Source organism: Centroberyx affinis, unplaced genomic scaffold (genome assembly GCF_046629955.1).
Source record: "Centroberyx affinis isolate AG114_WGS23_722 - 3 ecotype Tasmania unplaced genomic scaffold, CSIRO-AGI_Caff_v1 ptg003770l_1, whole genome shotgun sequence".
Classification (NCBI taxonomy): domain Eukaryota; kingdom Metazoa; phylum Chordata; class Actinopteri; order Beryciformes; family Berycidae; genus Centroberyx; species Centroberyx affinis.
This window is the reverse complement of record NW_027281646.1, coordinates 27,918-54,096: the sequence shown is the minus strand read 5'-3', so window position 1 is coordinate 54,096 and position 26,179 is coordinate 27,918. Positions and strand designations below refer to the sequence as shown.

General features: G+C 43.4%; 1 protein-coding gene across 1 annotated transcript in view; it reads left to right on the top strand.

Annotated features, from left to right (window-relative positions):
• arhgef39 (Rho guanine nucleotide exchange factor (GEF) 39) overlaps positions 1-26,179 on the top strand; it is a 48,355-nt gene that overhangs the window by 19,671 nt on the left and 2,505 nt on the right. Inside the window, exons 5-10 of the mRNA XM_071541015.1 lie at positions 6,867-6,937; positions 11,269-11,397; positions 16,497-16,726; positions 21,176-21,264; positions 24,964-25,090; positions 25,740-25,837. Coding sequence (XP_071397116.1) covers positions 6,867-6,937; positions 11,269-11,397; positions 16,497-16,726; positions 21,176-21,264; positions 24,964-25,090; positions 25,740-25,837 — 744 coding nt within the window. The remainder of the gene's footprint in view (positions 1-6,866; positions 6,938-11,268; positions 11,398-16,496; positions 16,727-21,175; positions 21,265-24,963; positions 25,091-25,739; positions 25,838-26,179) is intronic.

Here is a 26,179-nt window from a genome sequence, read left to right as displayed (position 1 = left end):
GTATTGGCCGTGTTTGTGTCGATAATAGAGATGTAGCTCTCATAGAGATGGCGGCAATTGGAGACCTTGGGATGCAGCTGCTCTAAGCCGAGCACCATTTAGTGTTAACGGAGGGGGGGGGGGGGGGGGGAGCGGCCCAGTGGTCGGCTCATTGTGGCGAGCGAGCACGCGTCGCCGTAGACTCGGGAGGTCTTCGGGGTCATTGCCGTGCTTTCCTAAGCATCGAGAGCAGCTCAGATGTGCGTTGTACTGGCCGCGCTTGATTTTGCCTTTTATTTGTCCCTCATTTGATTTAAAAAAAAAAAAAAAAAAGTGACTGCTTACGCGCCGAGGTAGCACTCGGGGTAGCTTCATCATCTCCAGGAGCTTAACGCGGCCGGCCTCTCCAACACAAGGTCGTCGTTTTTTGTGAATTTCCCTTTCTAGTCGTATGAAAGAATCCTGAATGAAGCGTCTTAAGTGCCTCCCCTCCTCCATGGCCTGCAGTTATCAAGTTGTATTTCAATTAATAATTGGTGTTACGTTGTCTGTCTTGACCCAGTAGTTCATTGCCAATGCGCTATACTCATCTAGTGGAGCGAGGCTTGCGTCGAATCAATGTGCCTCGATTGTCGACGCTCTAAGACATTGTGTTGTTGTTAATCATTAGTTGATTCTGTTGACACCGACTGTAGAGAACATACTTCACAGCTCAATAGAGAGGTTCAAGAATCTGATTATTAAATATGAGCTATTCACAGACAATTGGCCCATACAGGCTTGAATGACTATTATTTCCCTGCAATATATTCACTGAAAAGTGTCCAATTCAAATTCACACACTGATTTGAAGTTGACTCATGGCGCACAATAATGAAAGCTCCAGTAATTCTGCAGTTTGACTGAACAATGTCGCCTAATATCCACATTTGCAGCAAGTTACATTCTTTTTCAGCAAAATCCCAGTTAGTCACCCTTTTAGAGGAAGATAAGACACTCTTCACAATCACTTCATATTACATTTTAATTGCTGAAGTTTGGAGAGTGGAGTATCTCCACTCGTCCGGGCTTTACTATGGATGTGCATTCCTTTCTTTTGAAGCTATTAAAGTTGAGTAATTACCCACAAGCCTATGCCATGTTCACTAACCCATGCAGAAGCCTGACAGCGCCTGTTGTCTCTTAATTAGAAATTTGAATCCGTAATGCACGTATTTAAAGCAAAATAATTAGACAGATATTTCCTCCATCTCTTCTTCTTTACTGACGTGTGTGTAAGTGCCCAAATGACCCAACATGTCTGCCGGGAGAGAGTGAGAAAAAAGGCTGCATATCATCTGCATATTACAAAGGAATTAGCGGCTGCTGCGGCGACGGCGGCAGGCACATCGCCTAACTAGGCCAGCGCATGCTTTCTAAAGCTGCATTCTTCATTAGAATATCTGAACTGTTATAAATATGGTTCAGATTACGTTATTGTCTCATTATCTTCTCTTTGCTTTGCCGCTAATGAGCGGGACAGGGCGGCTAAACGAGCAAGTTCCGTTTACATTATTTGGAATGTGCTGTAATAATGCTCATTAGAGTGCTCCCTTTTTGTTACGCAGTCGCTTTAATTAGATTTTCCTCTCCCCTCCCTAATAAGGACGAGGGCATCCGTTGCTGATAATGCCTGTAATGTATTTGTTATTACAAGACGAGACAAGAAGAGGAAGAAGTGAAATTATTTCTCTTTTTAAGTGTCTCTTAATTGAAGGAGGCTTAATTGGAGCTTGTTCGGCTTCCGTTTCATTTCTAATGAGTAATGGACTACAACAGCGTTGCCGTTCTGCTCCTTTCCCCCCTCGCTGCGGAGGCTCGGCGGCGCGGGAACGTCCTGTTCTGCAGTTCACCTCCCGTAACTTCATGGTAGTTAACAGTAGTATCCACACAACTGGCCAAACCAAGTTTCCTGCCACCTGTCAACGCCGAAATCTCTCAGGATGCATGTTGTTTCGAGCGCTGTTGAAGAAAACAGCAGCAGCTTTTCTCTATAAACACCTTGGCCTAGAAAGCTAGAAGGTAGTGTATTAGAGAGCAAGCTTAAAGCTGCACCTGGCAAGATTTTTATGTAAAAAAATCCACCCATCTTATCAGCCTAAGTGGGGCACAAAGTGGGGCTGCAGCAGAGAAGAGCCTCCCATCCTCACTAATTGAGACGCTGTAGATTCACCCCATTTGTCCGAATTAAATTCTGGTGTCGGTTTGGTCACCGGTGGGAAATCGTCTCCACACAGGAAGTGACGAATCCAAACTTAAAGGAATAGTTCACCCAAAATTTGAAAATTCTGTCATCATCTACTCAGGTGAAAATTTGTTAGTCCATATAACACACAGGGAGGTTGCCAGCACAACTTGGTAGCAGCCTTCTCCAAAACAACTGAAGTCAATGGGGACCTGTTCTTTAGAGTTCCAAAACAAAAACAGCCAAACAATCACACTGTGAATAGAAAGACCTATACACCATTATTTGCTGCAAATCAATCAGCTGTAGTTAAGATTTGCACTAAATGATGGTGTAAATATACTGTAGGTCTTTTTGGAACTCTGAAGAACTGGTCCCCACTGACTTCAGTTGTTTTGGAGAAGGCTGCTATGGAGTTGTGCTGGCAACCTTTAAGAGCCAAATCCAAAACTGTCTCCCAAACATCAGTAAATGAGCACCATCCAGAGAAAGCTGGGCGACGGCTGAACCTCCGCCACCTCTGCGTCTGGTTTTCTGATGTCACCTTACAGGATTTCTGGGTGATAAAGTCCTCTAAATTCAATCAGCTGCCACTCACTGCCAATGGGGGCTGCCAATGTGCGAAGTTGCCCGGTGCAGCTTTAAGAACAACCGCTCTTGTTTTTATTTTATATTCTGCACTCATTCATGCATGCAAACCGTCTCGCACTGTTATCAATCTCCCACGCCACACATCGCTCATCCCACTCATGCCACCAAATGGGCCAGTAGAAGTGCTGTATGGCAGCCAGTCTGCTAGCATCACTAATGGCCTCTCTCTGGCACCGCTGTGTCTCTAAAACAAGCCCAGACTGCACAAAGAGAAGGGAGGCAAGGCAGAGACAGACACAGTGGAAATCAATGTCAATTGTCAATGCACTTCAAGGTCACATCGTCCCACCAAACAGGATAAAGATTTCTGAGGAAGCTGACGCTCTCCACAACTACTGCTTTAGATGGAGACTGAAATTGGGGGGGATAAGTTACTTAACTTGCACCACAAATAGATTGCGCTGTCCAAAGTGTACAGTGTAAGACTGATTTGAAATAGGAATTAGCTGCAAACTGGGAGTGGCGGTAGGCGAGAGGTGTAAAGCGGTGGAGTTATGACAAAGAAGGTCGCCGGTTCGAATCCCCAGAGGGGCTGGGAAGATGTTGATGGGGAAAGTGAATGAGTAACACTCCTTTCCCTCAACAACTCATGCCGAGGTGCATTGAGCAAGGCACTGAACCCCCAGTTAGGGCTGGGCGATATGGTTGAAATCAATATCATGACAATCATAAGGATTTTTCTCGATATCAATATATATTACGATATGGTTCATGTATGCAAAATCAGGTTAAATAATCAAATGAATGTTCATCTCATTGAACCGAATGGTAATGTTAGGTGTGGTGTCGAACAAAACAGAAATATTCAAATAATATTCCTACCATACCTCATTTTATGAGAGTTTTTAAGTAAAATTTGCTTGTCATCATCAATTCAGAAAGTAGAAATGTGTGTCACGATATCAAAATATCTTCATATCATCACGATATGATTCCACTGAAAGGCGATAAACGATAATATTGAATTATCGCCCAGCCCTACCCCCAATTGAGCTTCTTGGTTTCAGCAGAAAACTGTCATTATACTGGGCAACATGACTGCAGTTGTATTGGGCAACTCTCCCAGTGGCCAGCACTAGAAGACTGGTTGTACTGGGCAGTAGGGCTGAAAGATATCGACAAAAAAATCGAATTGCCATTATTTGACACAATTGCGATTTAAACTGCGATTCATATCATCATCAAGTTTTCCTTGTCATAAATATTTTAGAACTTTAAAATAGTTTCAAGAAAAAAAAAAGTGTATGCAGGATTTACTGAGTTTGAGTATGATTAAAGCTTTTCACCAATTTTGTACTTGATTCTTGGACCAGAGATTACCTTGTTTAGAAATCCATGTCGGGCGCCCCTCTCTCGGAAGCAATTAATTGCAGCCTCTGTGATTTGGAAATTGCAGAAGTTCAAATTGTGATTTGGATTTTTTTTTTTCTTAATTGTTCAGCTGTACTGGACAGCCCCCAGTATGAATGTGTGTGCGTTGCTGGAAAAACGCATGAAGCTCTCTCGACTTTCCCTAGATAAATACAAGAAAAAAAAAACAACAAAAAAACAAAACACACCAACAATATACTGTTTTTTTGACATTTTATTATTTAATCTGGGCTCTTTTAGCTCTGGATACTGTCACTGTTCTGTCTGTTCAGTACACCATGCAGCCTAATTTGAAGCAGTCTGGGGCAGATGAGACAAGGTGTTCATTGTTTTGGTTTGTTTCCATTCGGAGGGGAACAAGAAACGCGAAGCTGAAGTCGCATAATGAACACGCTCCATCCGGAAACTTCCCCTAGTCCAAGCACTTAACTTGATCGCTTTAGCTGATCCTCGGTTTGCTGCCCTGAATAAAGATCCGCTCCCTTTTTTTCCTCTTCGGCTTGGAATAGCAACTCATCTCTTGTTTTTTGATTTCAGAGAAGGTAGGAGGGAAAGAGAGCAGAATAAATTGGAGCTTCTATCTCGTCCTTAAAGCTTGAACCCTCTCTAGGTCGCCCTTGTTGTCTCAGCTCGCTTAAAAGTCCTTAGAAGCTGAGTGGGAAGTCAATCGGACCATTGGTGATTCTGTAACACTTACCACCCCCCCTGTATACACACACACACACACACACATACACACACTTCTGTGGCGAGTGGCGACTGACAGTGTCGACCGCTGCAGAAATTTCCAGACCCGAGGCGGTGGCATTGTTCCCTCCTGGCACTCCTCCAATTAGGAAGCCCTGCTGCCTGGGAATGGGTGTACTTCATCCTCAGCTCCTCCTCGCCCTCGGGGATTAAAACTCTCTGACACATAAAATGGAAATAGAGCAGTGTGAGCGAGAACGGTTCGGAAGCGGGGAAGACGGGAAGCGTCAGCAGGCCTGTAAACGCGGCGCCGGAGCCTTAAGTCGAGGTGGAAATGGCGATTTTTGGGTGGAATGGTCAGTTTTGAGATTCGTAAGATTCGTGAGTTTCGTAAAATAATACAAAATAAGCATCAAAAACGATCATGAGTAACTAAACCCCAAATCCAAATTTGTCGAGAAGCCTGACACCATGAATAGTTTATGCATTTTTGTGCCAGCTGCATCAAGTACACCAAGCACAAAATTAGCTAAAAAAAAACGTACATATTTCCTATGCAAAAACACTTTTTTTCCCCAATTTGTAGATATGCACACCAAATTTCAGAAAAGTAGCTGGTGTTGATATATTTTGCCACTGCTATTATTATAGTTAAAATTTAGATATTCACAATAGCCATTTTTTAAGCAATTTGTCCAAAAACATTGGGTTTTTTCAAACCCTTCTGTAAACCAGCTATTTAGTTATTCATTATAATCAAATGGTAAAATGCACTCTGACTTTATACACTGAGGAAAATGTGTTCCAACTGATATGTAAATTCACACATTTTTTAAATAAAATTGCTAATTTGAACATGTTAATAACAAAATAAATAAGAAAATAAATAAGTCATAATATATATATTTTTTTAATTTGTAACCAAGCTTTACATAAAAAATTCTGCAAGGATGAAACCATTTTTTTTCCCTACTCACCTGTGGTGCCTCAACAGGGCATGGTACTTCACTGACAATTATTCCTGTATTGTTTGGATATTATGGATATTATGAGCGAGTTTAAATAGAGCAGTGTCAATGTCTAGATTGTGAACCTTGCAGGTTAAGTGACGGAGGCTTTTCTCCATCTTTTTTCTTCTGACTTCTTGAGAGTGCATTATGAAAAGTTATCTCTGCCCTTCTGAATGAGATGTGATATTTGCAAAGATGAGTGCTAGTGATCAGCGCTGAATAAGCTACATCAGATATGATTAAGGAGAGTGTGAATTATTGTTAGCTGAGCTCATCCTCAATTGCTTGAGTGAAGATAAATAGGCCCAAATTTTCCTTTTTTTTCTTGTTCTATGACAAGGGCCATTTCCTTAATGGTCTGGCTCCTGATTTACCCCGTCATTTATAACCCCTGTATTTGGATACAGTAAGTCAATATTTAATTTGTTCCCTGCCAAGCAATCTATCTGAGGAGGACTGGAGTAAAACCACTGCAGATCTCCATTCTGTCATGTTACAGCTGTATCTGTCAGAGGTTGTCACCATCATCGCAACTTCAAAGCGAAACCTGGTTTCTCCATCTGCATCAGTCAGGAGCTTAAATCAAAACTGCATGAAAGACCACTTTGTATGTTTTCTGGTCTTGTTGCTGCGCTTCCCGTTCGGGACGCCTCAGAGGTGCGTTTTGCCAAGCCTTCAAGACACCGCTGCTGTTTTTGTGTCTAGTTTGCGCTGACAGGACGAGCCTCGTTTGGTACGAGTTGACAAAGAGTGCGCTGATCAATGAACGCCGTGGCTCTGATAGTGGCTGGGCGACATGAATAGTGTTAGATTGAAATGACAAGGCCCGTCTCGCTCGCTTATACCAACTGTTTGTTGTTCCAGTTTACTTTTTACACTTCCGTCAATGGTATTTTTAGACATCGAGCACATGTTGACCTTGTTTATTTTCACTTTTCTCTCAGGTATAAGCATTTCCTACAGGACCTGACAGAGAACACGAGTCCAGACAACCCAGAGTTTCAGCAGCTTTCAAGTAAGTGTCTCCCCCATCGTGCGGCTAGCTCAATAATCATTGTGTTGCCTTTCAAGGAAAAATATTTATGGATTAACCCAGCTACGTTTCCGGGTGCTTTTATTGTCAAGAGATCTGTCTGGAGCTGCAGACTCGCATTTGCACACGTGTGAAGCTGAGGTTGATGTTGTTGTCACCCAGTTTGATTTGCACCTCTTCCCTTTCCAGTTTGTCAGGATTGTTGGGAGTTTGTCAGCAGCACCAGCCTAACAACAAGTGAAATGCATGTGATGATGATCTGCTTTGCATCGCCAGTCACAAAGACTTTTGGCTCGTTCAGAGTGGAGCTCTTCCTACCTGTGACAGGCAGTTTCAAGCGCATGAGACTCAAAACAGTTGTACAGTTATAGCCTGTAAGGCGAGTCCTCCAACAGCAGGAAAACAAAAGAAAATCAACCGAGAGCGCTCGCACCGCGCCAACCAAGCATTGTCAGTGTGAAAGACAGGCCTCATTATCTTCATTTGAGGAACAAAGGAAAATGCTCTCCTTCCCTTTCATCACTCATTTGTTGTTATTGTCACAGCAGTGCTTGGCTACTAGAGGAATGAAAGCAAGGCAGCGCTCAATGTGAGTCTAAGTTCTAGTTTGATGTGGATTTTGACATAATTAATTGGGACCGGATCAGAGGATATTAAGCGGGAGCTATATTAATAAATAAAATCTTCAACATCAACACGAATCCCGATAATGACTAATTTCAATCGTCAAATAAACAGCGAATCTGACTCAAGTGCAAATGTACACAAGGAATTATTTATGTGTATCAATTAAAATCTCATTGGTTGTGTGCTGCCTTTGCTTACAAATTAAAACAGCCTCTGACTCTAAGATGAAGGTACATATCTAAATGTGCTCCACCATCGCCTCTTCCTCCTCTCATTAGAGATCCTTTTTTTAAACTCCTCAGCTTTTTACGGAGTGGGGGGGGCAGGGGGCGGCGGGTTGGGGGGTGGGGGGGGTGAGAGAAAAACTTCCCGTAGTCAGCCCGGTTGTATTGTAAGGGGAATTATTTAAAAAAGAAATTCCAGACAAATCACATTGTATCTGATTAAGCAAACTAGCGGGGAGAATCACAAGAGGCTTTGTTGTTGTTGTTTTTCACGTTCCTCTTGTTGTGTTGCTCTGTGTCGGTTTGCTTTTTCTTTTTCTTTGTCTGTTTTCTTTTTTTTTTTTTTTCTTCTCCCCAGCCTCCCATTCCCCCCCCTCACAGCGCGTTCGGGGTGGAACGGCATGAATTTAATTGTTGTAATTGCGGTGCTTCAGGAGTTTTCATCAGCCTGTGTTAACACGGCACCCTCTTCGCCCCGACTCTTCCGCAGCACCCATAACCAGCCGCGACCCGCCTCCGAAACAACTCTCCAACTCTGTGAGAGATTTAATAGCAAAAGTTAACACTCGTCGTAGTCCCATGGTCAAAATACTGTCTAAATACTCCGGATAAATGGAATAAAGAGCTGGAAGAAGTGGTAGATGTCTTTGGAATGTCTAATCGTGCTAGATGTATTATTAATGCCTTGGCCAGCGTTGAGACCAAGAATACTGTAATTAGGAGTTGTTGTTTTTATAAAGCAGGCAATGGAAAATATTCCAAACGCGTACAGTAAGATAAAAAAAAAAGTCTACACGGATGCCTTGTTTGGTTTACATTGTAATTGTTGTGAAGTTAAGCGAGCCAATTAGGCCGTGATTATTTTAGTGTGGAGGAGTCGCCCTGAGGAGCAAGTTCAGACGGCGAGTTCCAGCGCTCAGAACAAAAGCAGAAAAGTTGAGCTTGAAATTAGAATCCATCTGTTTGTTGTTATTTTGGATGTGTTAATGATGTAGGCCTAAATGTCTACAGCAATTATCGCCGGCGCACAATAATTAGATGGTTCTGTCTAGCATTAATGATTTGCCTATTTGTGCTAGGGCAAAGTTTCGGAAAGGCAAGGTAGCTTGTGAGAGATTTTTCTTTTCCAGATCCGCGTGGAGCGATGCGGTTTGGCCGGAATAGAGGAACCCGAGTAGATTATCAATACACAAGCTCATAAAACACCAGCATCTTGCACAAGAGCTGATTTGGGAATTGGTTTTATGTTATGGTAAACACATTGGAGGAAATAGGTTTATTTAACCAAATGAGCCATGCTTATTAGGGGATGCTGTTGTTTGCATACAATTACCTGATGACGGCTCAGCTGATTTGCAGGGGGGCAATGCATTATGGGCTGCAGGGGCCCCCGCGGTGAGGACTAGCATCGCTCTAATTAATATCGCCGCGCGTAAGGCCTCCCCACACACACATTCGCGCTCGGCACACACCCCGGCCCGAACCCACTCAGCGGCCCATCTAGCCCAATCAGGACTGTTTTGATATTTTAATTCGCACACCAGGGTTAAGTTCTCTGCGAGGGGCTGATGATGAAATCAAGCAAAATCAGGCATGGATGCTGAGTGAGCCTGCAAAAACAAGGCCAGCATCTGCTTCATCTGTGTGTGTGTGTGTGAGTGTGTGTGTGTGTGTGTGTGTGTCTGCCTTCCCTGGCTTTGGTTGGATGTTTGGATGCAAAAGGCCTTAGTGCATCACCATACTAGAATTCAACCAACATGGGTTTTTTGAAGACCGATACCACTATGTTTTTTGGATTGAAGCTGCTGATAGCTGGTATTTTGTGCCAACATTCAATATCTTTAAATTTGACCATTTTCATGTAAAAAAATCCTCAAAATGACAAGTATTCAGTGTGACACTAAAACTCCAAAAAATGTCCATAGCTTTTTTTATTCTACTTACTTACTATACATACCATGTTCTTTATATACTGCCTCAAAAAGACACCTTTTCCCTAAATTACTACTATAAATCTTTTTATATACAACTTTTTGTAATTTTTTGTTGTTGTCTATGTGAGTCCAAGTCCAATTCCTTGTATATGTAAACTTAGTTGTCCAATGAAACTTATTCTCATTCTAAAACCCAGGATAATATTCAGGTTAAGGTCTTCCCATAGACATCCAGTGTAGTATTGAGCAATTCTACAATAAATATGTAATCAATTAAACGGCGTCATATCAGAGGTGGATGACACTGACTGGACCATATCCCATTTTTAATAAAAGGACAGCATCAGACCCGGATATCGTTAAAACCGATGTTATGGTCTCACCCTACACCGTACACCCTTGGGCGCATCTGTCTCAGCGGATGGATCGGTAAATGCAAACACGCATGCACAGTGTGAGAATATGGCCACAGGTGGAGGAGGTACAGAGAGGCGTGTGAATCCCCCGGAGATCGCTGTTCATTTCCCTTCCATGGAGCACTTCAAATAACATGATGCCACTGAGCGAGGGGAGGACGGCTCTGCTTTGACTAATGCATTCTGGCAGCCTCGGTGTGTGTGTGTGTGTGTGTGTGTGTGTGTGTGTGCGTATCTCTGTGTGTGTTCTTACATTATCATACTTCACCAGGAGGACGAGGAAGGGGCTCCTTTAGAATGAAGACATAAGGGTTACAATTAGAATTAGTAGGGATGGGACGATATGCTATGCACAATATGATTCAATACACGATATGGGGTTCACAATTCAATACAACCACGATACGATGTAATAAATACAAGTTCAATGACAACAAAGTGACTGTGCAGAATTATGTTTATTTCTGAGCCACAAATCTTTCTAGCGATGACATTGTCTCGCTAGAATGTAAACTTTAATTTAATTTAAAAATGTCATTACAAAATGCAAATAATATGATTTCAATGGACAGCTTGTGAAATTGTGATGGGCAAACTATCCCATTTGTGCTTACTGCAGCTATTATTTTTTTGCCTCGCGATACGTATTGTCGTATTGTATTTTTGCATTGCGATATATTGAATTTCGATATATATCGTCCCATACCTAGGTTTTAGTTAGAGTGAGGGTTCAGGTTAGTTTAGGATCAGGACTTGGGCTCAAGGTTAAAAGGGCAATAAGTGAGATTGTTTCCTGCCCAATAGCACAGACCATAATAACAGACCATAATAGATCTGGGTTGGTAGGGTTGATCAATACCGATGACTCTCTTTTCCGGCCCGTACTCGGGTTAGGGTTAGGGTTGGAGTTTGTGTAGAAGAAGATAAGTTCTGTCAATGTTGTTGCAATTCCTACTAGTCGCCACTAGGGGCTGATAAAAGGCATAGATTACTTAATGCCCCTTTAAATTTAAAATTAGGATTAGGTTAGGGTTAGGGGTCAGGGAATGGATTTCATCGATGATGGTCCTCACAATTATAGTAATACAAATGTGTGTGTGTGTGTGCTGCAGGGGCAGTGACGGCGGTCTCCGAGGTGTCCCAGCGTATCCAGGACAACGCCCGCAGCCATGAGAACCACCTGCAGCTTCGCCGGGTGCAGAAACTGCTGAAAGGGCGGAAGACCAAGGTGCTGGCTGCAGGTTAGAGCCTCTGATCAGATATTCCTTTCATCTCTTCTGAAGAACCACCTCCATCTCTTCTCTCTCTCTCTCTCTCCCTCTCTCTGCATCTATCGCTCTCTCGCTCTCTCGTCTTTTGGGACGCGGTGGGGAGGAGGCAGAGGCAGGAGGAGGCTCGATAAACTGAAGGGAAATTAGTTAAGTACAGAGAGGTGTTACATTCTGGAGACGCCCGTCTGGTATTGCTTTTAATTGATGGAGCGCGTTGGACTTTCCGCAGGAATTTTGCACATCAAACTGGGCCCGGCGTATCAATAGAACGTTACCACTAATTGGCAGGGAGTGAACGCGCCTTCTTCCCCCCCCCCCCCCATTTTTTCCTGCCTTCCCTCTCGCTCATTTATTCCTCCTCTTCCTTGTTTTTTTTTTTTTTTTTTTTTTTCTCCGCTCGCTCTCTACTTGTGGAGCGGTGGCCCTTTTCTTCCTGCCACTCCTCCTCCTGTTGTTTGTCTCCAGAGAGTCGGGCCTCCTCGTTGCTCCGCTCGGCCTGCCAATCTCCCCCAGGACCAATTAGAGCCCAGCCTCGTCTTGTGGGCCGGCAGATAAAAAGGAAGCCAAAGTGTGCGTGCGTATGTGTGTGTATGTGTGTGTGTGTGTGTGTGTGTGTGTGTGTGCGCTCATGCTATATACGTGCGCACACAGCCACGAGTGTGTGTGTGTGTTTGTTTGCGGGCACGCTTGTGTATGCGGGCCTGTTTTATGTGTGTATTTGCGCGGTGTGTGTGTGTGTGTGTGTCGGTGTAGGTCGGGAGCGAGCGCTGAATAGCGGCTCATCTCTCTAATGCCGATGTGGGAAGTTTCAAAAGCTTCCTCTCATCCAAGTTCTCAGGCCCTCGCAACTCCGCCGGCTTCCTTTCCAGCCAATAAAGCTCCGGTCCCACCAGGCAGACTTCAGAGCACCACCAACCACCGCCCCCTCCCCAGCCCCATGCCGACCCGCTCTTCCTTCCTCCCCACCAACACCACTTCTAATGTGGGTAAAAGAAAAGCCCTGCCTTTTTTACAGATGAGAAGCGCCAGAGCCCCTCAAACATATTAAGTAGCTCTGTAGGAGATGAGGGGGGGGCGATTGTGAGACGCGAAGCCTGAATCAATGGGACATCGATACAGCAGACAGTCGGCCCGTTTCCCTGGGAGGCTGCAGAGGTGCGTCTGCCTGCCTGTCTGTCTGTCTGCATGCCTGTCCCCTCGATGATTTTAAAGCACCGTCTCGCATTTTCTCTGATGTTTGCCATTTCTTTTTATAACGCCGACTGACTGGCCGAATCGTATTGTGTATTTTCTCTTACGAGTGCGTCTCGGTCTCAGGCCTCTCATGAAAAAGAGATCTCGGTCTCAATGTGGCTACCTGATTAAATAAAGGAGAGAATGGGGAAAAAAAAAAAAACTCTGAGAGAAAAAGACTGAGGGGAAGAGGAAGAAAGAGATATAGATTTAGATGGAGAGTGACATTGATCAAATGTCTCTTTCCTTTTAAAATGCTCCCGCTACACAGCTTCATCAGACATTTTTCTCCTTTTTTTATTCTTCCGCACCCCTGGGTTCACTCCGTTAGCATTAACACCCAGTGCTAGAGCATTTGAACTACCACCGGACCTTGTCCCTGACCTCAAACGACTCTTGATATTGTATATTCACAAACGATATGAAAGAAGTCGGCTTACAAAGGTCTCTCCAAAATCAACAGCGCCAGCGCTGGTTTGTCCTGGTCCAGCCACACCGGCTGCCCTCTGCCTCTTTTATTCCTCTGGCCTTGGACACATCAGGGAGGAACAGGAACCTTTGTAGATCAACCTTTATTGCCTGCCCCACCCACCCCGGTCCCACCCCCCCCGCCCCCAACCCCCTCGCCCCGGTCCAACCCAAAAGCCTTTGTAGCAGAGCAGAGGTGCTCTTTGACAGGGGAAGCTGAAAGGCTTGGACATGGAAAGGAGCGCTTGGCACTTCCTGCTCTTTGAACCCGGCGCTGCCTCAAAGCACTCTGGACGGTCGGTTGCAGACGGGGGGTCTGAAGAGTACCTGGTCCACCAAGAGCTGCCTCCTCCTGCTCACACAAAACATATCAAACCTCTCAACCCTGTATCAGGATGTCTGCAGGCCTTAAAAAGCCTTTAAATGTCTTGATTACCTGCATTCAAGGCCTCAAAAGACCTTGCATACTCTTGAAGTAATAATCCATGACATTTTTATATCAATGAATGTCAATTTTGCTACTCTCTAGTGCCGATTGATACAGCACAATAGTGATTCAACCTGTAGTCAGTTCATGAAAGCTTTTACATTTGCTGTTCGAAACACCTGGTGTCGGGTAGGGTGTTCCCGGGAAAATCCTCTGGTGCACAGGAAGTGATGCGTTTTGTGTTTACGGTTTATCTGGAATAAATAGAAGAAGTATGGTTAGCATTAGCAGCAATAACCACCGTGGCTGAACAGACAAACGCCACCTTACAGAACCTCAAACTAGAGCTGGGCGATATGGTTGAAATCAATATCACGATAATCATAAGGATTTTTCTCAATATCAATATATATCACAATATGGTTCATGTATGCAAAATCATGTTAAATAATCAAATTAATGTTCATCTCATTGAACCGAATGGTAATGTTAGGTGTGATGTCAAACAAAACAGAAATATTCAAATAATATTCCTACCATACCTCATTTTATGAGAGTTTGTAAGTAAAATTTGCTTGTCATCATCAATTTAGACAGCAGAAATGTGTCACGATATTAAATTATCTTCATATCATCACGATATGATTCCACCGAAAGACGATAAACGATAATATTGAATTATAGCCCAGCCCTACCTCAAACTGCATCTACAGAAATAAAAAACATCTGAGGAGGGTTACCACTTTAAATGCAGCCATCAAATTTCAAATTCAGTTTTAGAGCTCTTGTTGTGGTTGCTTGCGCTGTTTTTCTAGTGAGAAATCAGCCCAGTGATGTAGACCCATACTGTGATAGGATAGCGTTTTGTTTTCCATTTTCACCTTCATTTCAGTAGCAAAATTGGTCTTACTATATTTGCCATTAAAAAGTCTTTAAAAGTCTTAGCTGTAACTTGATGAAACTGCCTTTCTATGCAGTTATGAGGCCAGAGATCTCTCCTCTGCAGGCAATACCCTGGTGGAGAAGCCAGTTGCCACATATGGCAGCTTCCACAAAGATGAAGGCCACAGGTCTGTCAGTTGTCCAAAACCTAAGGGTTGGAGGTTTGTGTTTTCATGGGGAAATCGCTCACAACTGATGTTGATCAAATGTCAAATGTCTCTCATTTAACCTTTCCTGAACCGCGCTTTGAAATAACAACCCTTCAGCAGTTATTGCAACAACACATGCTCCCATATTAAAACTGTGACTGCTCGCTCTTCAAGTAAGTTTACTTTAAAGGGGAGTGCATGAGCCCCGAACAGGAGATACTTCGTACATTTACATCATCCTTACTGGAACGATCACGACCACTGCTCCAATCTCCACACAACACCTGAGACAGTCATGGCGTGTCGCTCGACTGTTTTTCCATTTGAGACCCATGGCATTTTAAAAGCAATTTGACCCCCGCCTGGCCCCTTCACTTAATCACAGTGGGCTTGTCTGTAGCTGAAAATGTCCTCCCTGAGCCCCAAAGGCACAGCTATGGCCACTCAGGCTAGCTGCAATCACAGGCTACTGGCTGGGGCAATTACAAAAAAACCCTGGACCCAGGCAGAATTTTCATCTTATCTATCCAAATGTCAGCCTCTCGCTTATTAGCCATCATCATGCCGCTGCCAATCACGGTGAAAGAGATGAGAGTTTCCCTCAGCAGCCACACCCCCCCCCCCCTCCCACCCTCCCATGTCTACCCCCCACTGAGTCTGTCTCATGCGTTCTTTCTCTTCTTCTTTACTCCCCCTCAAACAGCCTTCGTTTCCCTTTTCAGTTCAGCGTGTCTTGGTTTATCTCATTTTCCGTTAGCAGTTCCTGCAGTTTGATGCCGCGCGGATGATGACTGTGATGACTAGTATCGCAACGCGGTTAGCGCTCAGTCGTGTCGAAAAATGGGCCGATTGCGATAATATGAACCCTCAATCTTTTGTGTCTTTTTCTTTTTTTCACCCTGTCTTCCTTCAGTGCGTCTCTTTGTAGAGTGACCATACACCCAGGGCACCACAGTGTCTCAGTGGCGCTGTGGCCTCGCAGCCGGAAGGTCGTGGGTTTGATTCCCGAGTCCTTTCTGTATAGGTTTTGGATGTTCTCCCTATGTTCTCCTGGTTTCCTCCCACAAGTCTGGTGGATTGGAGACTCCAAATTGCCCATTGGTATGAATGTGAGTGTCTGTCTATTAGGGATAGGACAATATGCTTTTCTCACGATACGATACAATATGATACGCAATGGGGTTCACCATTTGAGAACTTGTGAAATTGTGATGGGCAAGTTGTCTCATTTGTGATTACTACAGCAGAATAAAATGTAACATCGTGATTAGGGCTGGGCAATAATTCAATATTATCGTTTATCGTCTTTCAGTGGAATCATATCGTGATGATATGAAGATATTTTAATATCGTGACACACATTTCTGCTGTCTAAATTGATGATGACAAGCAAATTTTACTTAAAAACTCTCATAAAATGAGGTATGGTAGGAATATTATTTGAATATTTCTGTTTTGTTTGACACCATACCTAACATTACCATTTGGTTCAATGAGATGAACATTCATTTGATTATTTAACGTGATTTTGCATACATGAACCATATCGTGATATATATTGATATCGAGAAAAATCCTTATGATTATCATGATACTGATTTCAACCATATCGCCCAGCCCTAATCGTGATTCCTTTTTCTGTCCCACGATACATATTGTCACATTGTTGTATTGCGATATATTGAATTTCAATATATCATCCCATCCCTACTGTCTATCTCTGTCAACCCTGTGATGGACTGGAGATGTGTCCTGGGTGTCTCAGTGCACGCTGGGAGAAAACGATTGAACGACTAACCCTCCTGTGTTTCTCCCTCCTCCTCCTCCTCCTCCTCCTCCTCCTCTCTCAGGGAGGTGGTATATCCGCGAGGGCTGGCTGAAGACGGTGCCCCCTAAAGGCGCCGAGGCCAAGCCCAAGATGTTCTTCCTGTTCTCCGACATGCTGCTGCAGGCCAAGCGCTGCAGCGCCCTGCATCCCACCAGCGGGGACAAGTTTACCGGCCAGCACGCCTATCCCCTGCAGGACTGCACCGTGGAGAAGGTGTTCGGCCACACCAAGAGCCAGGGAGGCCTGCTCAGCGTGAGTGTCGGCCGGCCAGGCAGGGTTTCAATAGTTTCTGGGACATCGTGGAATTAGGAGGGGTGTATTCCAGACGGGACAGTCAGAGAATTTGATAAAGTCTCTGGGGAAATCAGGGGATATCAGGGAGTTTTACAAGTGGATCAATGTAGCAGAATGTATTTTCCAACTTGTTTCACACATTCATCGTTGAAATCAATATCACGATAATCATAAGGATTTTTCTCGATATCAGTATATATGACGATATGGTTCAGGTATGCAAAATCACGTTAAATAATCGAATTAATGTTCAAATCTCATTGAACCGAATGGTGATGTTAGGTGTGATGTCAAACAAAACAGAAATATTCAAACAATATTCCTACCATACCTCATTTTATCAGAGTTTTTAAGTAGAATTTGCTTGTCATCATCAGTTTAGACAGCAGAAATGTATGTCACGATATCCAAATATCTTCATATCATCACGATATGATTCCTCTGAAAGACGATAAACGATAATATTGAATTATCGCCCAGCCCAAATTCATTGCATTCGATGGTTTCCAGCTCAACTGTAATAGAAACCAAAATGAAAAACCATATTAACAAACCAGGAAGGAAGAACATTGTTAGGTCATGGCGCACCAACTTAGTTATGGGAAAAGTTATGGGACTTTACATAAGGGCCACGGCAGGAACCTGTATATCGAGAACATACATAAATATACAGTCAGGTTTCACAACAAATGATGGGGTTCATTCACCGTCATGAAAAAAGTGCCATAATTCTTTTTAGCTTTTTGCTATCGATCATTTTGTATGATCAGATGATGGGTATCTTAATTTGGAACAAAACTCTTCACGTATTTTCCAAAACGAGGCGATATCCCACCCCTGTTTTTTCTTTGACGCGTCAGTTTATTTCTTTCCTAGGTCGGTTATGGTGAAAAATGGGGGAAAAAGTTGAATATCTGAAAAGAGGGAAAAAGAGGAAAAAAAAAAAAAAGTGCATGCACAGAATTTGGTGGGAGCCAGGTGGGGAGACATCTGTTCATTGATTTGAATATACACATGAGTGAATCCTTAGAAGAGACATTATTTAATTTCCACTTTTTGATGTGCGTTGGTTTGATTTGTCTCACTTATGTCCTTTGACGGTCGCCGTTGCGTGCTCCACTAAAACCCGCGGCTTTCCTAAAAACCCGCATCCCGACAACCCCGCCCCCCCCCCCCCCTCCCCTCGCCCTCCTTATTCTCCCTAATTACTTCAAAAAAAAAAAAAAAAAAAAAAAAAACCCTCCTCGTCGAAGTAGCCCCCCCCCACGAAAAAAAAAAAAACTTGAACTTTTAATGCGCCCCCGCTCCTCTCTCTCTCTCTCTCTCTCTCTCTCTCTCTCTCTCTCTCCCTCCGTCTCTGATCCGTCTCCCAGGTCTCAGTGCAGCTGCCGGGCTGACAAAATTGTGTCTAAATGATGTAGTCGCTTGTCATGAAACATTCAAAAGAAACGAGTCGCGCGTCACCGAGCGAGTAACCAAAACCGTTTATGCGGCGAGTGTTTAGCTGCTGATGCTGCGCCGGTATCAATATTCATTTGGGCTGATGTCGCGCTTGCTCAGAGAGCTCTTCATGTTCCGCTGGTTAATGCGCTTCCCCGCGATGTTGAGGTTTGATTACGCCACCGGCTGCTCGAACCGGGTGTGTGTCTATCATATCACCCCCTCCCTCCCCGAAATTTTGCCATGATTTCACGCCTTTTTACCGCGGCATTAAGACTACACGGCCTGTCCCGCATTTCGGTTTCATCGACAGGCCCGTTGACGTATCGGCCCGACCCGAGCCCGTGTGACTTAATCGGGTCAAGGTTCAAAGGAGCGCGAATTAAAAGCATCCCGCAAGTGACTAATGAAACGGCTGCCGACAGAGGGAGGCTAGTCTGTATTATTTGGACGGTGTGACTCTGTGTGTGTGTGTGTGTGTGTGTGTGTGTGTGTGTGTGTGCGTGAATAGCCGGTGGAGTGTAGTGACGGCTGCCTGCTGTAACAGAATCTCCCGAGTTGCTGGATCAGATTAGGCTGGAGATCCATCTTTTCCGGCCCTCCAGTAAATACATCTTCCTCAAGCCTGTCGCCCCTCTCCGCCAGCCCCCCCCCCCCCGCTCCGCGTTATCTAATGGCAGAAATGGCATTTCATTAGCCTCTTATCCCGCCGAGGCCCAAATGCATACTCAATAGCATTACGCGTAATTTCTCATAAGGACACATTATTGATCCCGGGCCCCTACCTGAGCTCAAGGAAAAGGGCTGTCAGCACTCCAGAGCCCTCCTCATCCAGGGCCATGAAGAATTAAAGCCAAATTAAATTTGACAGCTGTAAATGCCATGGCAATCTATATGCAAAGTTAGAAAAAAAAAAAGAAGCTTTTATTAAAATTTCCGGTGTGTTTTTTTTTTCTCCCCCTTTCCGCACGCATGTTTGGCGGAGAAAGCGGGCTTTTATTTTTTGGGCAGCCCTCCTCTTGTCTTTCGCTCTCCCTCTCTCTGTCTCTTCCTCTCTCCTAGTTCCTCAGTCTTCCTTATTCTCTCTCCCCACTCTCTCTCGCTGTCTGCGCCCCCCCCCCCCCCCCCCCCCCCCCCCCTCCTAATATCCCCTCACTACTTGAATATTTTTCCACATCCCTGACAGATTCCCTTTGATGTATAAATAATCAAGCTAAATTATGTGCGGCGAGGAGGCTCCGTGCTCCGCCGTTCTTATTATACAAAGTCATTTCTACCTAAGAGGGTCAGATTTCCTGACAAATCCCTAATTACCGCGTCGCAATAGAAGTGGAATCTATTTGTGCATAAATCAACCCGCCGTCCCCCAAGTGGCGAGTGCCTAATATCACGCACCGCTCCATTCGGCCCCGCTCACTGAACTCTGTAATTAGATAATACTTTTGATGATGGTACATTTGAAATCTTAATCCATTTAATGTATAATGAGACACTCCCCCCCCCTCCTCCCCCTCCCTTAAAAAAAACGTCATAATATTGTTTTTGAATGCTCGTCTTTACCGTCATAAAGTTCTGTCCAAACAGATGGAAATTATCGATATGTCACCGCTGGCCAAGGTGGTTTTCCCCCGTGTTGGGGGGGGCTGCAGCCTCAGGTAAATGTGAAAGGTCATTTAATATGGTGAAGGCCTAATTTTGATCCTCTGTAATAGCTTTCCCGTTGTAATTATTATGCTCTAAAAAGCCCCTTTTGTTTGGGCTCGGACAGCTCCCATCGGTTTGTTTGACAAGCGCAATCTGAGGCCGGTCTTGGTAATGTGGATGAGAGAGTTGGTAATTACTGTTGACTCAGAGGGAGAGGCCTCTCGCATGAACCCCCCCGCCACACTGTAGACTCGCGAGGAGCAGGGGACATGTAGGGGAATCTCACGACACGTTCCGGTCCGGTCGCCTGTTTAACAGTTTAATATTAGTGGGGGGTTTTTTTCCTCCGTATCTGAACAGATTTAGCAGCAGGTGGTCTTTTGTGCAGCCGTCTTTGATTTCTCTGACTTTATTAAGAGATGCATTCTCCACGTTCTTGTAAAGAACATCCTCTGATTTCAACTTGAGTTTTTTTTTTTCCAGGCGGATGAATGGTTATGAAGTAGCGGTAGGAGCTTTTGCTGTGTGACAAAGCCGACCAGGAAGGTTTCTGACTGGGTTTGGCCTGCCCTCTACTGTTCTGATCGTGTTACTGCCACATCAGGCCTGCTGTGCCCAGGCTGCTAATGACTAACAGATGGCTGTGCCACTAAAATATCAACTAAAAGCTTGATAATTCCATAGTTTGGGATTAAGAAAATCCGCTATATCTGGAAGCAGTTTATTTGACCCTATAAAGCAATAACTCTCTGAAACATTATCCTTTATAGCCAGAATATACCATGGAAAGGTTTGATTTAGTCTTGATTAGGGTTTGACAGATGAAGGTTGATATCTTATCAATGTTTTTGGCAATATTCAGTATCTTTTAAATTTGACCAGTTCCATCTGTATCCATCCTAACACCCATCCAAACACCTAACACACCTCCTAACTAGGGCTGGGCGATAATTCAGTATTATCGTTTATCATCTTTCGGTGGAATCATATCATGATGATTTGAAGATATTTTGATATCGTGACACATTTCTGCTGTCTGAATTGATGATGACAAGCAAATTTCACTTAAAAACTCTCATAAAATGAGGTATGGTAGGAATATTATTTGAATATTTCTGTTTTGTTTGACATCACACCTAACATTACCATTCGGTTCAATGAGATGAACATTAATTTGATTATTTAACGTGATTTTGCATACATGAACCATATCGTGATATATATTGATATCAAGAAAAATCCTTATGATTATCATGATATTGATTTCAACCATATCGCCCAGCCCTGCTCCTAACACTCCAGCTCTTCCTCTTCTTCCTCCAGCTGACCTTCCCCCAAGCCAAACTCCTACTGATGTCCAGCAACCAGGAGGATCTCAATGACTGGTACCAAAGCCTCAGCTCTGCTATCCGGTATGCCCCTACCACACACACACACACACACACACACACAAACACATACACACACGCAGGTCCTTAAAAACATAAATTATCAAAATTTAAAAGTATTAAAATATCTTAAAAACAGTCATTAGGTATTTTTTCACCATACAATGACACATTTCTTTGTGCTGCATCTTCACTCTTAGATTAAGACTTGATTACAGACTTGTGTTAATACAATATACAAAATACTTATACTTGGGTTTTTTTCCATCGGGTCTGCTTTACAATAGAGGGCTTTTTAACGCACTCTCTGGCGGCCATATTGGAGGTCCACAGCTCTTGGGAAACAACAGCTGATTGTGTTTCTAAATGTACGACTTGGTCGTCTCAACAGAATTCAATAGACATGGTTAATGTCATGGTTAAATTTGACTGGGAACTGACGATTACTATCACCGATACATCTGGTTTATTTTGTATATAGGTAATGTTAGCTAGCTAACCATAGTATCTGGTCAGCTAACCATCACTGCCGTTGTTGTAAACACATCTGATTTGCCCAGTAACTAGCTAACATTACTAATAGCTAGACGTTGCTTGTTAACATCAACATTGGTTGCTTTACTAAATGAGCCTGCTGGCTAGTTAGCTAGCCAAAAAAGTTTGTTCAGGTTAATTGAGCTGACTCTTCTCAAGCTACAATTCAGAGTGTTTTGGAGTAGAGGCTAGGGCTAAAGACAAGAGTTTAATCTAGTTTATTTGCTGCAAAGCCTGCTGCAAAGCCTCTATTGCAGTGGTTGTCAATCCTGGTCATCAGGACCCGGGTCTCTGCTGGGTTTCTTTCTAGCCATCTAATCATGGACTGATTTACACCTGGGAGCCAGGTGACTGCAATTAACCAGCTGGTGGGATAGAAAGCCAGAAGTACTCTGGGTCCCAAGCACCAGGATCGACAACCACTGCTATATTGGACTTCATGTCCCTTAACTACTAATTTCCTGCTGTCCTTTTTCTTATCCTGCCCATTTATAGTTTCAGAACTTTGTTAGCTATGTTCAATCAGAAATAGGCTGGTTTTGGGGTTTTGCCAGCTTTGATTCTTTATTTTGGTTTTTAAATTCAATTCCAGACAGCATTAAAAAGGTCTTGTATTTTCTTATATTTCCTTATGTTATATTACATTACTGCACTTCCAGCAGGTCACGTTAAATTTGACCCACTTACATGTCCATGCTTATATTAATAAAGAGCAGGGTTGAACTTTCATTATCATCAACAATGTTTTGTTTCTTTATTTTGCTTGTTAAATTGGTCTTCAGTCCAATTAAAGGTAGCATTAAAAAGGTCTGAAATTTGGCTTTCTGAAACCTGCAGAGACCCTGTAAATAGACTTTCACATTTTCTGATGCTGCCAATTTATAGTTTCAGCTTATTCATCAGCTATGTCTAATGAGAAATAGTGTTTTTGCCAAATTTTGCTTTTTTTTTTTTTTGCTTGTTTTAAATTGGTCTTAAATGAAATTCCAGGTAGCATTAAAAAGGTCTTAAAAAGTCTTGAATTGGTCTCTCTGAAACTTGCACATAGCCTGATATTGTGCCTCGACACTGCCAGTCTCGCAGACAGCCTCTCGGCATCGATCAGCCCGGGCTCTGTGCAGCCAGGCCTCAGTAACAGGACTCCCAGCCCGCCTGGCCCGGGCTCCCCGAAGGAGAGTCCGGGTCAGCCTCTCTAAGCAGCGGGGCCGGCCGGGCTGAGGGGCCCCGACCCCGGCGCGCCCGACCGGGCTAATTAGTTTATCACCCTGTCAGAGAGGAGAGAGGAGAGGCTGTCAGAGCCCCTCAGACCACACAGCTGATCCTGCATGGAGGCTGCAGGCTGACGGCTCTAAACTCCAGGGAGCGTAATTAGCGGTGGTGGAGGACCGAAGAGAGGACAGGCTGAGAGGACCAGGGGTCATCAGCTCTGAGATCACTGGGGATGAGTGGAAGGGTGTGTGTGTGTGTGTGTGTGTGTGTGTACAACTGAAGTGAATTATTGATTTAAAGGTGGCTATGCGCTGCCTGGACCGTCGTCTCTGAATCTATTGGATTTTGCCACCAATGATCATCAGAAATTCAAACCTTATCGTTTTCCGTTCCCAAGTCATATCAGATTGCTCCCCATTGTGCTTTCATTGTTTTTAGATGAGAAATATAACCCCCCCCCCCTCCCATCGGTGCATCACATACAGTACCAGTTATCTTATTGTCAGCAACTACAATATTAGCGAACCCAAGGGGAAAGCTTTTAATATTTGCCACATTAAAGATCAAAGAACTGGAAAAACTTGTTTGCAATTATTTTTCAGTGCATAGTGGTTTTCCTTTGGTGAAACAAACCCTTATTTACAGCTTATAAACACCTACACACACACACACACACACACAGCTCCTAACCAAGGGACTTCTCAGTGCATGGATCAATGCTCGGTGACAGAAAATGAAGAAGAAGAAGAAATACCACCTTTAGGCTGACATTAACCTATATTAATACTAATATACATCATTGTAAGGAGTATCAAACTGACTACTAACTACCCAGTGTTTCTTCTATTTATTACAAACAAGCCGGGAACACAAAACGCATCACTTCCTGTGCGCCAGACACCAGACAATGTAAAAGCTTTCATGAACTTCATAACACTGCTATATTGCTATAGCACTGTTGACAGACATTTATTTGTATGAAAACACACAAAAGCACTAACAGACATACAGTATATGTAAGTCCAAATCTACACACAATCACCTAATTACTTACCTACATCCATACAAACTGACATATACCTAAAATTACACACACACATACACACACAGATATGTAAGCAAATACACACCAATTCACTGAAAACACAAATTAACAAGAAATGAATGATTAAGTGACATTGAAGACAATGACCTTCCCACTACTTTTGATCACTGGTTACAGCGCCACCATGTGTCCAATTACATTCATATTTGCTGGGACACCAATTCGTATCAAAGGGATTCTTGTAGTATATAGAATCTCACAGGAAATTGGGTTATAAAGTACTCTCCGATAAGCCATGTCCACATGAACCAATCAAAACCAAATTGCATACACAGACTAAGACTTGGTCCTTGAACACATGCACCAAATTTCAGAACATTTGGTGTGAGATATCATGTTTTTTGCATTTGTGGCAATCCCTATTGGCTGATTAGCGAGATGTTCATTTTGCAGTAATTTTAATTTAGTGTCCCTACCTGAAACATTTAACAATGCAGTAGGGCTGGGCAATATGGTTGAAATCAATATCAGGATAATCATAAGGATTTTTTTCGACATCGATATATATGACGATATGGCTCACATAAGCAAAATCACGTTAAATAATCAAACTATTGTTCATCATATTGAACCGAATGGTAATATTTGGTGTGATGTCAAACTAAACTGAAATTTCCACATAATATTCCTACCATACTTCATTTTGTCTGAGTTTCTAAATAGAATTTGCTTGTTCTCATCAGTTCAGACAGCAGAACTGTGCGTCTCGATATCCCAAAATCACCATATCATCACAATATAATCCCACTGAAAGACAGTAAACGATAATATTGAATTATCGCCCAGCCCTACAGTGCAGCAGGTGTTAGCGTTGCGTTACAAATTTTGGCCTGCACATTCTGTTCTGACAAGTTCTGTCTGTGTTCTGCGTCCAGGAAGCTGCAGTCTAAGAACACAGTGGTCCACAAGAGAGACGATCTGTGCAGGAAGCCCCTCCGCTCAGCCACCGACAGCCACAACACTCCAACCACCAGCTCCAAGCCCGGCAGCAAGAGGAACATGGTGAGCCGCACACGCTCTGTCAGACTGGATCCTCACACGCTCACATATGCACACACTTCTGCCACACTCACTGTGAATCTGTGAAAGTATCTCTGTCAAATGCACATTTACACTCTTAAAACCTGTAAAAACCTGTTAATGTTTACAAAGTGCTTTACATAAAGGCATAAAGACAGAAATTGTAAAATACATGATGAGGATGTAAAATAAGAAGGAAGTACTTTTAAATAAGAATAAATAAACAATACAAATTTAAAGAAAAGGTTAAAAGTGGGCAAGATGAAGATGTTGCTGAATTAGCTTGGACTAACATACATACACACACATGCACAGTGGTAACACATACAACAAGTTTCCCACTGGTCATAGAATTCATGGAATATCATAGGATTTTGAGAGATTGTTTTTCAGACAGGGAAGGTCAGGGAATTTTACAAATGGATCACTTTCTAGGAATGTAGCAGAATGTATTTTCCAACTTGTGGAAACCAGACTGAAAAACAACATTAACAAACCAGGAAGGAAGAACATTTTTATGTCATGGAAGTGCTCCGACTTTACGTTATGGAAAGTCTTGGAAAAGCAACGTGAAAGAAAACTTCCATCCGTTTTCCATCATGGTGAGTCATGTCGCCGCTCTTTCCCTCAGGTGAGTGCCGAGCCCAGTGAGCGCGCTCAGACGGCTCCAGCCGAGCGGGAGGACAGCGCCCCCAAGAGGATGAAGCTGTCTGACGCTCCAGTGCAGAGGTGGGATACTCACCGCTAGGCTTGGGCGATATCCAAAATGTAATATCGCGATGCAGTCCCACCAAAATATTGCGATATACAATATTATCGCGGGGGGTATTCAATTTTATTTCTTCTAAATTACATCAAATTTCTAGGTTATTGATTTTTTTTTATTTAGCCTAGAAATTTGATCTTACTATTCAAGCAAAAACAATGGCCATTTGGTGTGATTTGCTTATTCCTGCCATTTCCAGGACAACAGGCTGAGTGTGGAAAAGGGAACCCACTTGAAATTTTCACTACCACTATGATTATTTTTGTTTTTTACTATCCTACCACTAGAAGATTATAGGTTTCTAA